Below are 14,409 nucleotides of genomic sequence, written 5' to 3'. Positions count from 1 at the left end.
GATGTAACAGAAACCAAGTGAAAAGGCTCACCAATGTTCAGGGCGACCGGGAGGGCTAATAAGGCACCCTGCCCCTCCTTTGCTGAGGGCTGACTGGTGATATCCGACCATCTGAGGAGTAGGGATAGAGCCAGGACCCGGGCTGGGGAGACCCTCCCAGTACCTGGTCCAGGTCTAAGACTCCTGAGCGCTGCCAGGCAAGGCCTTTCCTGCCCTACCCAGCCTGGCCTCCCTAGTGAGTGGGGGAGGTGCTGCTCAGGCCTGATGCTGATCTCTCTTGACAGCTGCTCCTGAAGCTGGCAGGATGGGCAGGCGGGGGAAGGGACCAGATTTAAAGGTTCAGCTGCCCCGCCCCCTGCCAGACCTGGGAGGGCAGACGCTGGTGAGCATCCTCTGAGGTATGGCTCCCATGGATATGAGAGGTCAGACACCTCTATGCCCTGATTTCCACTCCTTGGTATTATGAACACCACTAATCCTCATTCCTGCTTCCACCCCACAGGCCGCCAAGGAAGACTAGTGGCACCCACCATGAGATTTCGACGCCTGACCCCTGGCTACTTCCGGGTGCTACAGGTAAGTACCTCTAACCTACGGCTTCAGCCACGGACCCCCTCTTTCCCCTACCATAGATGGGCTAACACCCCCAGCATCCAGGCTGTCACGTTTCCTGCCGCCTGAGCGGCCAGGGCCCAGATGGGCAGTGAAGCGAGAGGGATTGGGGTGGAATCTCCCTGGGGCAGCAATGGCATCCATATCTCCTTCACCCAGCTGTACCCTCTCAGCTCCTTCCCACCCCCCCACTTTCCCAGAAGTCTCAACTGACCCCTCAGATGGACCCTCTGTGTACCTCCAGATGCAGATAGCTGGGGAGCTCAAAGCAGAGCCCCGGAGTCCACTGGCCGGGGTAGTGGCTACACTGCTGGCTGTCCTTGGACTGGGTGGCTCCTGCTATGCTGTCTGGAAGATGGTGGGGCAGCGGCGGCCGCCACAGGCCTGATGATAAAGTAGGCAGCCTCACGCCCGGGTCCCGGGGGAGGTGACTCAGTGGGGGCTGCAATCTCGGGAGCCCACTTCTTTTCTGAGGGTCAGTCCCTGATCTTCCCTCTCCCCTTCACTGACCTGGGCTCCATCTTGGGGGCTCCAGCTCAGATGCCAGGACCCCTGAGGGAAAACAAGGCTGTAGGTTCCAAAGCCGGACCAAGTGGGGAATGGACACCCTCGGCCCTGTAAACAAGAGTAACAGAGAAACCCCTACAGGGCAGGAGTTTGGAGGAGTGGCCTGGAGGTTAGAGAGTCACAGACAAGTCCTCTTCATCCAGTTCCTTTATTGGGGGTGAGGGCACCCAGAAGAGGCCATCCACTCCCCAAACCTAGGGCCAAAATAGGTTGGCACAGTCTTTGCCAGCCTAGCCCTTGCACCACTGTCCATGGGCAGTTCCCCTGCCCTACATCCTCAGGCCATGTCAGGGAGATGTGTCCATCTCGGGGGCCTCAGTGGATACTTCTGTGGGCACGGCCAGCCGCTGGGGGGGCACATAAGAGCCCATACCCGCTGCCCTTTCGGCCTCCTCCTGACTGTAGGGCTCCACGCTCAGCTGCTTTAGCCTGGTTGAAAGAAGAGAGAGAGTTGGGAGCTGACCAGATGCAAGTCCTGTCTGCCCAGCACCCGTCCATCAGTCCTCTCCTTACTCCTTCATACCTCTTCTTGTGGTCTTTGGATCGGAAGTGGGTCTTCAGGGTGGTGGAATCGACGAAGTACCTCCTGTAGGGATGGGAGGTGGGTAAGGAGGAGAGTGAGGTGATGCATCTCAGGTATGCCTATCTCCCTGACGCGGGGCTCTGAGCCTGAAGTGATGGGAGGCCAGCAGACCCCGCGCGTCCTGGGACCCGGACCTCACGCCCCCGTCCCGTCCCGCGTACCCTTCTCCTCCCCAGGCCAGGCCCGGCCGGGACTCACGCGCAGGCCAGACAGCGATGCAGGCCGCCCCCTGGCAGGTCGGGGTCGGGCTCGGAACCCAGGTCTGGACGAGACCGTGCGGGAACCTGGGGCCGCAGCTCGCGGTGAATTTCGTCCAGGTCCGGCTGCCGCCGCTTCGCCTTCATCTGGCGGGCCAGGGAGTGGGCTCGGTGAGCACCCGTCCGACGGGAGCGACCCATGGCCAGTGACTGCGGGGCCAGGGGGCCCAGAGCCGGGTCAGGGCCACACGTGCGGGCGCTTCCGGATTGCTGGATGACGTCAAGGACGCCCGGGGGCGGAGCAGGTTCGTCCAGACTGCCTCAGATGACGTCACTCGCGCAGGCCGCTCCTTGAGCGCCCCCAGGCGGCGGTCGACGTCAGAGACGGAGCGCCGGGCGGGGCCCAAAGCTGCGGCTTCCGCCCAGGGCGAGGCTTTGGCCTGGGAGCGGCTGGGTGGTGCGGGCCCCCGGGGGATTCCGCCCCCTGACCTCCGGTCCCTTCTGGCCCGACCTGTCTCTACTCCATCCCTTGGCACTATCACCCCATGCTTGTTCCCAGATCTTAGACTCCACGGTCAGCGAGGGGAGGGAATATGCCTTGAGCATCTCTGGGAGGCACTGAAAAATGTCTGTGATGTGAATAAATGAATTAATGAGTGCGAGTGAGTAAGTTTGGGATCTGGCCCCCACAGGGACTCCTGAGATACCTCCAGTTCCTGACAAAGCGCTCACCACTTCTCACCGTTCCCCATTTATTCCCTTGGGTCTCCGTCCTTCGTGCACCCCCTGTCAAATCCGTGAGCAAGGAGTGTTCTGCTCAGACATCTCCTCAGACTGCACGGGGTCAGCAACTCTCACAAGAAGTGGAAGGGCTGGCAGAAGCACCTCTTATCTTTGCCCCCTTTCTCTGAGCCCTGGACTCCCTGGTGTGGGCTGGCAGCAAAGGCAGAGATACAGCCTAGGTATTTTGTGCTCAGAGTGGGGAGAAGGCCAGAGAGCCTTTCTCCGTTCATTGGAGCCTGGTGCCTTCCTGGCTGACCAGAGGAGCTCAGCAATAATTCAGGGGCTCCAGCTCTTTGGAACCTGTTGCCAGGAAACAGGGAGGCATGCACGTGCATCCCTGGGGAGAGGAATCGGTTTCCAGCCCAGACAAAGCAGAGAAATGTAAGCCCAGGGTGCCAACCAGGGGCTTTGAGACCTCCCCACTCCAGTTCACAGTTGAGTAGGGACATAGGGCAGGCCCTGCTGAAGGCACAACTGGTATGGCTACAGTCACAGGGGCACCAGTGTGGGTCTTGGGCCCAAGGACTTTATAAATGGACTTTGTGAATGCAAGCAGATTTTTTTTGGAGCCATTCCAAGAGATCAAATTCAAGTACCCGTAGGGCCAGGAAGCAGGCCTCCGTGGAGAGAGATGTCTCCATTATTCTTGGCCAATATGGGTCAAGATGAGGGGCTGAGGCCACAGAAGCCAGCTCTGTCCTGTCTCCACCCCAGACTCCTCTGGATCAGTTCACCTGCCTGACAGTGTGCCAGCTGGGGAGGCTGGTGCATCTTTAATGAAGTCACCTGATCCCTGGGACAGGCTCTGGGCCTCACCAAGTTCCTGGAGCCAGACCCTCTGGGTGCCCACTGAGTCACTGCCTTCCTGAGCTTGGGTTCCAGGTCTGTTTTCCCTGCAGCCATGAACCAGGCCTTCTGGAAAACCTACAAGTCCAAAGTGTTACAGACCCTCAGTGGGGAATCTGAGGAAGACCTGGCAGAGGAGGTGGGTACCATCCATGTTTGCTGGGTGGGTCATGGGCAGAGAGAGCAGGAGTGAGATACAAAAGAGCAAGGGACAGGCTCTGTGAGGGGAGGCACATTTGTGCAGAAACAATTGGCACACTCAAGGATGACAAATGGCCTGGTGCCGAAAGCCAGGATATTTCAGGAAACTGAGGAAGAAGATTGGGGGGAACACGGGAAAAATGGTCATTGTCTCCCACGACGGACTCCATCTCCAAAGATGGCAGCCGAGGGCTGCCACATGGAAGAGACCAGGGGGCAGTAGCCACATGGGGCACATGCAGCTTGACACAACTTCCTAATGGGCAGAGCTAAGCAGAATTGGGATGGCTTGCCTGGAGAGGAAGTGAGGCCTATGGTCCTAGAAGTCGTGCTTGCCCTTAGAGGGTCACTGTTGCAGCATCAGATCAGAGCCAGACTTGGAGCATGTTTATTCTGACATTTAAAAAAAATCAAAAAGGCTCTGACACTGGGAACGGTCTTACATCTAGAGGCTGTAATAAGTAGCAGTTCGTGCAAACAGATGTGGCAGGGGCAGGAACTAGTTCTATAGGGTGTGTGTGTGTGTGTGTGTGTGTGTGTGTGTGTGTGTGTGCATCTCCATCTTTGTGTCTGTGGATGGGTGGAGAGGTTTAGTGTGCTGTAGATGGGCCTCTGTGCTGCTGCCTGCATTTCTGTAAGTTCACAGGTGTGAATGGTATAACAGTGTACGTGTCCTTGTATAGGTGCCTCACAGCACGTACAGCTATGTACAGGCGAAGAGGCATAGCCCTGTGGAGGCATGCTCATGTACAGGTGTGTGTCTACATCAGCATGCATGCCGTTGTCCACACATTTTTGGGTGTGTGTGGATACGTCCATGGGTGGGCAGGTATGTGGGCTCGAGGGTGTCTGCAGGGGTTTCCTATACAGGTAAAGTATGTGACTGGTGACTTTGTGTAGAGGTACACTTGTATGTATTTATGGAGGGCGTGAGGGGACCAGATGGGTGTTTAGTTGTGGGGGGTTGGGGTGCCGGGGTGTGCGTACCAGGCTAGCAGCGGGGGAGGGAAGTCCCATTCCTCTGGGACCTCTCTCATGCTGGGAGGGGTCTTGTGTCCCAGAGAGGGAACCCAGCGTTAGTGGACTCTGAGCCGGCAGAACCTACCGAAGAGGCTTTCCATCCCATGTCCCAGTTGGCCCGCCGGGTGAGTTCTTCCTTCTTTACCCCAGCCCTGGGGAGTCTGGAGGAGGCTGCTGTGGAATCCTGGGAGGTGGTGCTATGACCCTTCCCTGACTCCCAGCCCCTTCCTCCTAGGTTCAGGGGGTCGGGGTGAAAGGTTGGCTGACAATGTCGTCTCTGTTTAACAAAGAAGATGAGGACAAGCTGCTGCCACCGGAGCCCTGTGCCGACCAGTACGTGTGTGTTGGTGGGGGCTGGGATGGGCCTGGGGTCTCCCTTCTCCCACGTCCTTTCCTTCTGGTCTATTTGTCTTTCTGACCAAGGAGGGAGGGGGAGAGGCAGCCACGGGCTGTTTCAGTTTCTCTCAGCAGGAAAGAGGCCAAATCATCATATCTGGAGATTAGGTTAGATCTCAGGAGGACTTTAAGGGCTGTTGGGATTAAGGTGCTAGGAGGTATTTTAGGCTCTTTTTCCCCATCCACATGGGAGGGGTCATCTCCCTACAATCAGGGAACAGAAGACAGAAACTTTAGGTGCTTGGAACTGAGGGTGGTCCAGATCAGTGGTTCCCAATACCCTCATCCTCCTAGGGAATTTCTGCCAGACCCTCCTTCAAAGATTCTGATTCAGCAGGTGCAGGATGAGGCCTGGGGTCTATATTTGCAGCCAGGCTCCTGAAGACCTGAGGCAGGCTAGTCTAGGGACCGCTGTCTTGCTGGGGATTAGGGGATGGTACCCGGGCCAGCTCCTTTCTCCTAGCTCTGTTTTGGCACACACTGCCTCCCTGCCCTTTCCTTCAGCCCAGTCCTGCCTCCTTCCTCTGACATTCTCTTATTCCTTTCTCCCTTCCAGTCCCCCTGACCCACCCATCTCTCCAGCTCCGGGGTTTCCTTTCTGTCCCCTGGCGCTCATCTCTTGTCCCTCCCAGAGCTCCAAGGACCCTTCCTTAGACCTGAGGCTCCCACCTCAAGCCTCATCACCGTTCCTTGACTGCCCTTCCCCTCCATGCCACCTCCCCAGTCCTCCTCCCGGCTAAGCCTCTGATCTAGGCGTTTCTCATTCCTCTGGGTCTCCTCACCTGTCCTTCTCTCCAGGGTTCTCTCATTTTCCTAGTCCCCCTTTCCCTCCACCCCAGAACATTGCCCCTGCCCCCGCCCCCGCCCTGCCTCTTTCCCCAGTGCTGCAACCCCGGCTTCAAAGACCCTTTCTCCGAAGAGTCTGACCTCGCCCCTTCCCCCGGATGGGGACCTGCGCTGGGGTCTCACTCCTCCCGCTAGCACCGCTGGGCCCCGCCACTCTCTCCGGTCCCCTCCCACAGCTTTCCGGACCCGGCGCCTCAGGCTTCCCTTCTCTGGCCTTGCCCCTCTCCCCGAGTTCCTTCCCTAAACCCCCGACCCCTACTCTCTCCCCAGGGATCTTGGTCTCGGCCCCCTCTTCTCAGACCCCTCCCCTAATCCCTTGACCCTGTCCCACTCCGGCCTCCTTTCCCAGTGCCTCTGAACCCTCCCCTGGCCTCCAGGTCCTGACCTGCGTCCAGTCTCCCGGCACGCCCCCCCCCCCCCACCCCCGTCATCTGACCTCCCCCTGGCTTCCCCGGCCCCACTCTTAGCGTCTGCACCCCGTCTCCCCTCTTCGTCCTCTCCTCCCGCCTCTCGGCCGGCTCCTGACCCGTCCCTCTCCCGCAGCCCGCTGGCGGCGAAGTCCCCCTCGCAGGCGGTGGCCGCGGCGGAGGCGGAGTCGCGAGGGCCCGGATTTTGGGACACGTTCGCCAGCAGGTGGCAGCAGCAGCAGGCGGCCGCGGCGTCAATACTGCGCGGCGCCGAACCCACCCGGGAGCCGGACCCCGAAGCCGGGGACGAGGCCGCGGAGGAGGCCGCCGAGCGCCCGGAGCCTGGGGAGGCCGACACCGTGGCCGGCTTCAAGTGGGGCTTCCTCACCCACAAACTGGCCGAGATGAGGGTGAAGGTTGCGCCCAAGGGTGACTAGCCAGCCGGTCCAACAAGGCGCCCACTCTTCCCCTCGCCCCCTCCCCTCTCCCCCCCCCCCCCCCCCCCCCCCCCCCGCCCATAAAAGCCCTGACCCTGACCCGACACCCTGTGTGACCGCGTGCTTTTGTCCGGACCTCAGGGATGACTGCTTCTGGGTGGGCAACCTCAAGGCGGGGTCCAGCTCAAAGCGTCCTCGCCCTCTCCCCCCACAAACGTACAGGGAGAAAATGACCAGACAGTCCTGGTGTCAGGAAAGGTTGTGTCCCATTTAGACTACAACTTTCCAGGAAGCTGAGGAGCCCCAGAGGACAGGGCCCGTCGCCCTGTGCAGCCTCTTTTCATTCGACAAACGTTGCCTGTGGCCCTTTTATGTGCACAGTCCCTGTACTCGGGGAAGGAAGGTCAGAGACAAAGGAAAGAACTCAAACTACCAGCGGGTCCCACACAAAGTGACAAGTTGAGGCATAAAAAAAAGGCTGTACTTGGGAGCTCGGAGGAGATGAGGCCGATTGGGAAATTCAGGAATTTCTGAGGGAGAATGAATATATGTAATCTTAGAAGGATGAGTGGAAAAAAAGGGGAAGGTAACTCAGGCAAAGGGAGGATGGACCGTAAACAAAGACTTGGACGTATGGACGTGTGTGAGGCAAACAGGGGACCCTGTGTGTCTCTGACGGAAAGGAAGACAGTGGCAGGATGTGAGGCTCCTGGTTGCCAAAATCCTCATTTGAAGAGTCCCTTCCTTTACTGTCCTCAATTCTGGATTCTTCACATCTCAGCCCATTCATAGCTAGTAACCAAAAGGGGGCAGCAAATCTCCAGGAATGCGGGCGGCCTTTTCGGGCCGGCGGATCCCAGGTTTTTGGGGCAGACCCCTCGCCAGAACTCCCCAAACGCGCTATTCCAGGCTCCCAGCTTTAGTTTGGACCGACCTCACTCAGGTCAGGATCAGTGGGGAAGATGATCATAATAGAGTTACTACCAATTCAGTAGCGGTCTTAGCGGCTGTCGTTTATTGAACATTTCCTATACGCCAGTCACTTGGCCATGAGCTTTAGGACCCTTTCAAAAATACTTGATCACCGAGGGGTGCAACTGTGATTCGGAGAGGTTAAGTGTTTGCCTAGGGTCACGCAGTGAGCCTGGAACCCACACTCCAAACCCACGCACCTAACCACGCAAGTCCGCCCCGCCTCCTTCCTCAATATGGACTCTCTAATCCAACATCACGACTCCTTTAAATAACATTGTGGCTTTATTCAGCAGATTCTCTGATCTCCCACCCAAGACCTCTCTCCCCAGACCCGGCCTCCACAGGGGCCACATAGCTGCCCCCTCCCCCTCCGCCGTCTGCGCTGGGAAGGGCCTTTGGGAATCATTTCGTCCCAGCCTCCCAAGGTTCACAAGGGGAAGCCCAGATCCAGAGGGAAGGTCTCGCCCCACGGCACCCGGCGCGTCAGAGGCAGGGCGTCCCTTCCGGTGCCCGGGTCCAGCCCCGCGCCCACCCCTTAACCCTGCCCGGACCCCGGACTTCCCGGAAGCCCGCTCCCGAGCGGCCGCAATCACACCTCGGACTCGCGCGGCGGGTCGCGGGCGCGCTGGCAGCCGTACAGCCACTGGATGACGCGCGCGTTGCGCTCCACCACGGACACCGGGGGGCGCCCGTCCCGCGCCGAGCCCGCGGCCTCCGAGCCGCCGCCGCCGCCGCCGCCGCCGCCGCCGCCGCCGCCAGCACCGTCCGGGCGATCCGTGTCGCTGGACGTCCAGTCGCTGGTGTCCCCGGAGCCGGGCGGCGGCGGCGCCCCGGGCTGGGGGCTGGCGTCGGCGCCCCAGCTCTGCGGAGAGAAGCGCTCAGCGCCCAGCACCTCCACCAGCGCGCGCTCCAGGCCGCAGTAGTTGAAGAAGCGCTCCTTCTCCGACAAGGGCAGTGAGCATGTGGGGCACAGTGCCCGCTTTCCTGACGCTTCCGGGGCATCTTGGGGAGCGGCCCAAACCCCAGGAGCCGCTGGTCGCTCGGTTGGGCCGGGACTGCTCGAGGTGGCGTCGCGGGGGGCCCCCAGGAACAGGCGCCGCACCAGCCCCTGGCCCTTGGCGTTCTCTTTGTTCACCGAAGCCTTGCAGTCCCGCTTCTGGCGGTAGAAGATGAGGGAGTCAGGCCTTGGCAGCCGCCTGCCGCTGCTCCGGCGGGCGGGCCTGGGCGTCCTGGGCGATCCAGGGGGTCCCAACTCATTGTAGGGGTGCGGGGAAAGCGGTCCGGGACCCCCACGCAGGGCTGGCTCCTGACGTCGTGCTATCACTTGGTGTGTCTTGACATACTTGGCTTTGTCGGCCTCCAACCTCTCCACGGCGCTGGGGGTCCGTCCCCTGGACGGGGTGGAGGGAGAGGCCAGGATCATCTTAGCAGAGCTGGGCAGGATAGTACCCCATAAGCCACTGGAGGGAGGAAGCCAGTTGAGGAGCCAAGAGCAATTGGTCGGGACTCCCTGGTACCTACAGGGAAGGAGGAACGGTCAGTGGGAAAGAGTAGATGGCCCTGCATCTCTCCTGTAGGCATTCCTGGGAATAGGATCAGCCAGCCACCCCTCCCCCATCCAAATCAACCAGTGCCGTGTCCAGGGGGCAGAAGCTCAGGCCACCTCTTCCCCTGCTCTCCTATCCCTCAAAGAGGTTGAGCAGGGGCTCCCTGGCCGCCCAGAAAAAAATGCCCCTTTGGGACACCTGGGTGGCTCAGTCGGTTAAGTGCCGACTTCGGCTCGGGTGGTGATCTCACAGTCCGTGAGTTCGAGCCCCGCGTCAGGCTCTGTGCTAACAGCTCAGAGCCTGGAGCCTGCTTTGGATTCTGTGTCTCCCTCTCTCTCTGCCCCTCCCCTGCTCATGCTCTGTCTGTCTGTCTCAAAAATAATAAATAAAAACATTAAAAAAAAATTTTTTTTAATGCCCCTTTGAGGGTGCCCTAATCTGGCGGCGGAGCCATGCCAAGCAAGCATCAGCAAGCAGGACACTTGGAAAAGGAAGTGGGGCTGGTCCCAGCTCAATTCCCGCAAGTGGCCTCAACCGGAAAAAATACCTCTTCCCAACCCAGCAACTTTGAATCCTAGACAAGAAGGCTCCCCAGCCACAGGCTGGCTCTGGCGGGGCCCACCCTTCCCTCCCTGAAGCACTGGGGGTCAGGGATATAACTACAGGGTAGGAACCTCCAGTAATTGCAGCCAACTGCCCTGCCCAGTCCCAGCAGGGCCATGGGGAAGGAGAGAGAGCTGGTCACGAGGTCAGATCAGCCAGCTACCTGCCACCTCTGTACCTCTGCCAAGGAAATTCCCCGATGCCCAACTGTAAACATCACCTCTGCATTTCCATTTCACGGAGAAGGAAACTGATAGAGAGCAAGGGGCTTAATCAGGTCTTACTGAGAGTTAGGAGACAGGTCTCTAACCTTGCACTGCAGAACTAGTCCAGCTGGCGCCTCTCCTTGCCTATCAGAACTTCCCTCTTGTGTTTTGCTTCTATTCCTGCTGCTATAAAACCAAGCAGTTTCCATGAGATGTGGGCCCTTCGCCTCACTCAAAAGTTCCCTCCACAAATTCTTCCCCATAACCGGCCAGCATTCCCGGAAATCTGCCCTCGGGGTCCCTGCCCTCTTCTCATCCTGAGACCCTGTGACCCTTGTCCGCCACCTCCCCTCGGCCACTGGGGAAGAGGACCTGGAGCGGTTGTAAATCAAGAGCTGACAGTTCCGCTGGCAGTAACAGAGGGGGCCACCCACATGGCTCAGCAAACCCCATGCCACCCCTGCTCCCTGAATCCTCCATTCAGTTGAAAGGGAGACATAAGTTCTGGGGGCTGAGGGGACCTGACCTCCAGTCTAGAGGCAACAAAAGAACAGAACTTGCCAGGGATAGAGGGAGGGTCCCCGCCCCCAGTGGCCTTGGAACAGAGACCCTGCCAAACCCCCCAGCCCAGCATAGCCAGTTCAGCTTTACTGGCTCTGTCTCTGTCTCTCTCTGTGTCTCTCTGCCTCTGTCTCTGTCTCTCTCTGTCTCTGTCTCTCTCTCTCTCTCTCTCACACACACACACACACACACACACCTATCTAGTGTTTAGTAAGTCAGTCCATAGGTAGCTGGTGGCTGGGAACTCAGGCAGCAAGGAGAGCCTGGAAGTGTCCTCCCTCCCAGCTCTCAAGAAATAACACCAGGCAATGGGTCAGATTCCAAGGTCCCAGGAGGGCACTGTGCTTGTCTGACCTCATGGTTATCCTCCCATCCCCTTCTCCTCTTCCCAGCCCAGAGGAGCAAGGCTATAAAAAGTCCTTAAACACAGGGACCAAAATAATCTGCCATCCGCTGTCTCTTCCCTGCCTCCTGGGTTGGCCCTGATGCTCGACCACAGATGTTCCACCCTAGAAGCCTGGCAGACATTAGGGTGCCCTCCGTCCGTTTGCCCACCTTCTCCCAGTCCTGTGGTTAGTGGTCTGAACTTTGCTCGTGGCTTCAGCTCTGGACATGGGCTGGGGGATTTGTTCGCTGGCTTCGTGTCAGCCTCCCAGCTCTAGGGTCCCTGAGTGCCTGCCCACCCCAGCCTGGGCTCAGGATGCACTCACCTCTGAGTATGGAGGCTGAATGCAGGGGTCCCTGGGAAGGACCACAGGAGGCCAGGAGGGACAGCAAGGACTGGAAGTAACTTTGGTAGCAGCCAAACCTCACTCTCCACAGGAAAAGGCTAGAGAGCCTCCACCCCCCCTCCCCTCCAGATTAACCCTTGCCTTCCTGACCAGGAGTCTGGTCTCCAGTTAACTCCTTCCTGGTCACAGTCTCAGTGCTGGAGAGGACCCTTGGACCAGGTCCAGCTCCTTTATTTTACAGCTGGCCACACAGGCCCTGACAGGTTAAGTGATTTGTATGGAGGCACAGTGAGCTTGGGACACTGCCAGGACCCTAGATAAGGTCTCCTGATTCCCTAGCTTCCTCCAGAGGCCTGGGGTAGGGACATTCTATTCATGTGGGGCCAGTCCGCCTGCTAGGCGTTTGCAGAACCTCTTGGTTAAATGGGAAGGCAGAGCAGAGTCCTAACTGACTGTGCTGTTTCCTCTGTAGCAGGTTTAGGCCTGTCCTGATTGGGGTGTGTGGATGGTGTCAAGCCTGCTCTCCCTAGGGGTGAGGCCAGGAATCTGCAGCCTAAGGGTGGGGGCATGGGTGCCGCAGATGTGCGGGGTGAGCCTGTCCCAGCAAGTCTTGGGAAGACAGCCACCTTGGAGCCCATTGGAGGTGCCTCTGCCCATGGTCCTCTTATGGCCAATGAGATTGGCTGGGAAGAGGTGGTGAAGGAAGGATTCTGGGGCCAAGCCTGGGTCCTTTGGTTTCCTTTCTCCCTTGCCCCACCAGGGACTTCTAGAGCTGACATCTCATGTCTCAAGGGGGAGCCCTGTCCCCGCAGTGCTTGGTGCCGGGAGACCTCTTGTCTTCTCCCCAGTAAACTGCAGCACCCAGAGCAAAAAAGTCAATGTCCCTGCCAAGGGGCCCCTGCCCTCCTTCAACTGACCACTTTCCACAAATCCCTTTCCCTCTCTTGTAGAACTTTCAATGTCTGCAAAGCACATTCACACCTGTGCTCTTGGATCTCCTTTGTCTATCCTAAAAACCCTAGGGGGTGCCCCCCCCCCCCCCAGCAGAGGTGACCATCCCACTTGATGGATGAAGAAACAGGATCTTGCCAAAACCCAACTCCAAAACCACTCTCCACTGTACCCTCTGTCTGTAAAGTAAGGTAATGAGACTGAAAAAATCAGAGGCCCATTTGCTGGTAGGAGATTTTTATCACCTAGTTAAAGGAAGTTTTTTGTTTTTTGGGTTTTTTTTGGTCCATGATAGTTCCATATTGTATTATTACGGCTCTTTGAGAAGTGCTTTCATCTGCATGATCACAGTTCATCCCTCGGACAATCTTTGGGGAGTAGTAGGTTTTAGTTTCCCCATTTGACAGTTGAGAATACCGACACTCAGAGATGTGAAATGACTGATCCAAGCTCACACAAGGCAAAGAACTTCTACTGGGAGATTAATATATGCTGGACACTGTTCTGTGTGTGCTTCATGCCATGACTAATACATTTAATTCTCCAAACAACCCAGTGAAATGGGTACTTTCTTTCTCCTAATTTTGGAGTCTTGGCCCATAGCGCTGAGATCTGGTGGTGAAGGGGTTAAGCGTGGAGGCTGGGCAGGGCCCAGCTGGGATGCTGTCAATGGCAGGAAACCTGGCCCGTGAAGGAGGGGGAGGATGGGGCTGTTGTGTCTGACAACCCCCATCCCTTTGGTCTTAAAGGAGCATCCGGGTTGGGAAGGGCAGGTGGGGTGGGGTGGGGAGTGGGCTTCTCAGCTCTTTTCTAGGACAGATGCTGGACTGCAGAATAAGGGATTCAGAGTGGAACGCAGGGGCTGCCCTGGGGCAGCCCCTGGTCTGATGAGGGTGACTAGAAGGGACTCTGCTTGTAGGAGCACTCCATCAGATGGGGGAGGCAGCCCCAGCCCTCGGAGCGCCCAGTCAGAGGGGGGAGACACAGCTCTGGAGTCCGAGGTGGGGGATGGTCAAGTAGCCTTGCTCTCACCAGCGCACAGTCTGAGGGGTGACAGTACCCTGTCCCAGGATGCCAATGGAAACAGACCCTCTACTGTGCTGGCGGAGCAGGCTCATGGAGGAGAGGTCAAACTGGATTGGCCTTCTGGGTAAGAGAGCCCTGCAAGTCAGCGAGAGACTGAGGAGTGGGGAGATCATGAGGTGGAGCTCCAGCTGCCTGCCCCCGCCCCGTCTCTGGGTCACACTTGCCATGAACGGATCATCTGTCTTTCTGGTAATGGATCCCTAGGGACATCCTTAAAGTGGCTCCTTCCGGTGCTAGAGGCAGGACCCTGGGCCTGTGGGAGGCCAAATCTGAGAGAGATTTCCTTCCTATTTCCAAGCTCATTCCCGGATCACCTTGATGATCAGTTGGAAATGGGCTGAGTCAGAACTGGTTCCTTCCGGAGAAGAGAGGGGGGTGGGGGGTGGGGAGGCTGGGGGAGCAGCTCTGGTCAGTGTCGGGAATAATGAGAAGGCTCTGGGAGGCCTTCAGATCCAGCCTCAGGCCCCCGACCCACACTGTCACCTCCCTTAGCAGCCAGCTATAGGCCCCTCACCACAGCCACACACACCTCAGCCCCTGCCTTTGATTCTAACCCTGGTGTAACCGCTCACTGGCTGTGTGGCCTGGAGCAAGAACTCAACCTCTCTGAGTTTCCTTCTGTGTAAAATCGGAATGAGAAGACCCAGGTCTTGAGTGGCACAAAGAAGTGGCAGCTGAGAAAGCCCCTGATGCCTCAAGGTGCGCATAAATGTTAGATGGATCTGCCTCTTAGCCCCTGCCCTGCAATGACGCCTCCGGCCTAAATGGTTTCTAACCCCACAGTCTCAGCTGCTGTCAACAAATCATTCTGAACTCTGCTCTGCGCTGTGGGGTCAGCAGCAGGGTCAGACCGG

At 58.2% G+C, this 14,409-nt stretch overlaps 4 protein-coding genes across 7 annotated transcripts; 2 read left to right on the top strand and 2 right to left on the bottom strand.

Moving 5' to 3' along the window:
* Positions 1-282: 282 nt before the first annotated feature.
* Positions 283-2,618, top strand: ZNF593OS (ZNF593 opposite strand). Of its 2 annotated transcripts, XM_045476170.1 has the most exons (4): positions 366-398; positions 503-576; positions 857-1,007; positions 1,939-2,618. In XM_045476170.1, the coding sequence occupies exons 2-3, from the start codon at positions 532-534 to the stop codon at positions 998-1,000; spliced, it is 189 nt and encodes a 62-aa protein (XP_045332126.1). In that variant the 5' UTR covers positions 366-398; positions 503-531; the 3' UTR covers positions 1,001-1,007; positions 1,939-2,618. The 2 variants fall into 2 exon arrangements, with proteins under 2 accessions (XP_045332128.1, XP_045332126.1); XM_045476172.1 differs by having other exon boundaries at positions 283-382; positions 857-2,618.
* ZNF593 (zinc finger protein 593) lies at positions 1,314-2,160 on the bottom strand. Its single transcript, XM_045476169.1, has 3 exons — positions 1,961-2,160; positions 1,703-1,765; positions 1,314-1,608 (listed from the first exon to the last, which is right to left on the bottom strand). The coding sequence occupies exons 1-3, from the start codon at positions 2,158-2,160 to the stop codon at positions 1,467-1,469; spliced, it is 405 nt and encodes a 134-aa protein (XP_045332125.1). The 3' UTR covers positions 1,314-1,466.
* On the top strand, positions 2,153-6,934 carry CC1H1orf232 (chromosome C1 C1orf232 homolog). The gene is made up of 5 exons (XM_045476168.1): positions 2,153-2,264; positions 2,652-3,727; positions 4,851-4,934; positions 5,045-5,142; positions 6,595-6,934. Exons 2-5 carry the CDS (start codon positions 3,644-3,646, stop codon positions 6,893-6,895), a joined length of 567 nt encoding a protein of 188 aa, XP_045332124.1. The 5' UTR covers positions 2,153-2,264; positions 2,652-3,643; the 3' UTR covers positions 6,896-6,934.
* A 1,199-nt stretch (positions 6,935-8,133) lies between these two features.
* FAM110D (family with sequence similarity 110 member D) lies at positions 8,134-11,600 on the bottom strand. Of its 3 annotated transcripts, none has more exons than XM_045476166.1 (2): positions 11,498-11,600; positions 8,134-9,387 (listed from the first exon to the last, which is right to left on the bottom strand). In XM_045476166.1, exon 2 carries the CDS (start codon positions 9,291-9,293, stop codon positions 8,460-8,462), a length of 834 nt encoding a protein of 277 aa, XP_045332122.1. In that variant the 5' UTR covers positions 9,294-9,387; positions 11,498-11,600; the 3' UTR covers positions 8,134-8,459. The 3 variants fall into 3 exon arrangements, with proteins under 3 accessions (XP_045332122.1, XP_045332121.1, XP_045332123.1); XM_045476165.1 differs by lacking the exon at positions 11,498-11,600 and adding an exon at positions 11,343-11,484; XM_045476167.1 differs by lacking the exon at positions 11,498-11,600 and adding an exon at positions 9,965-10,068.
* Between the last annotated feature and the right edge of the window lie 2,809 nt (positions 11,601-14,409).

This window comes from Leopardus geoffroyi, chromosome C1 (assembly GCF_018350155.1).
Source record: "Leopardus geoffroyi isolate Oge1 chromosome C1, O.geoffroyi_Oge1_pat1.0, whole genome shotgun sequence".
Lineage (NCBI taxonomy): Eukaryota > Metazoa > Chordata > Mammalia > Carnivora > Felidae > Leopardus > Leopardus geoffroyi.
This window is presented reverse-complemented; position numbering and strand designations above follow the sequence as displayed.

Bases quoted from the DNA above. Each gene is read 5' to 3' on its own strand.
- ZNF593OS (XM_045476172.1), top strand. From the start codon at position 532: ATGAGATTTCGACGCCTGACCCCTGGCTACTTCCGGGTGCTACAG. The intron at 577-856 runs GTAAGTACCTCT...GTGTACCTCCAG, and splicing joins GCTACTTCCGGGTGCTACAG to ATGCAGATAGCTGGGGAGCT.
- ZNF593 (XM_045476169.1), bottom strand. From the start codon at position 2,160: ATGGGTCGCTCCCGTCGGACGGGTGCTCACCGAGCCCACTCCCTGGCC. The intron at 1,766-1,960 runs GTGAGTCCCGGC...CCATCCCTACAG, and splicing joins CATCGCTGTCTGGCCTGCGC to GAGGTACTTCGTCGATTCCA. The intron at 1,609-1,702 runs GTATGAAGGAGT...TCTTTCAACCAG, and splicing joins TCCAAAGACCACAAGAAGAG to GCTAAAGCAGCTGAGCGTGG.
- CC1H1orf232 (XM_045476168.1), top strand. From the start codon at position 3,644: ATGAACCAGGCCTTCTGGAAAACCTACAAGTCCAAAGTGTTACAGACC. The intron at 4,935-5,044 runs GTGAGTTCTTCC...CCTTCCTCCTAG, and splicing joins TGTCCCAGTTGGCCCGCCGG to GTTCAGGGGGTCGGGGTGAA. The intron at 5,143-6,594 runs GTACGTGTGTGT...CCTCTCCCGCAG, and splicing joins CCGGAGCCCTGTGCCGACCA to CCCGCTGGCGGCGAAGTCCC.
- FAM110D (XM_045476165.1), bottom strand. From the start codon at position 11,401: ATGTCCAGAGCTGAAGCCACGAGCAAAGTTCAGACCACTAACCACAGG. The intron at 9,388-11,342 runs GTGGGCAAACGG...CCTTCCCTGTAG, and splicing joins AACCACAGGACTGGGAGAAG to GTACCAGGGAGTCCCGACCA.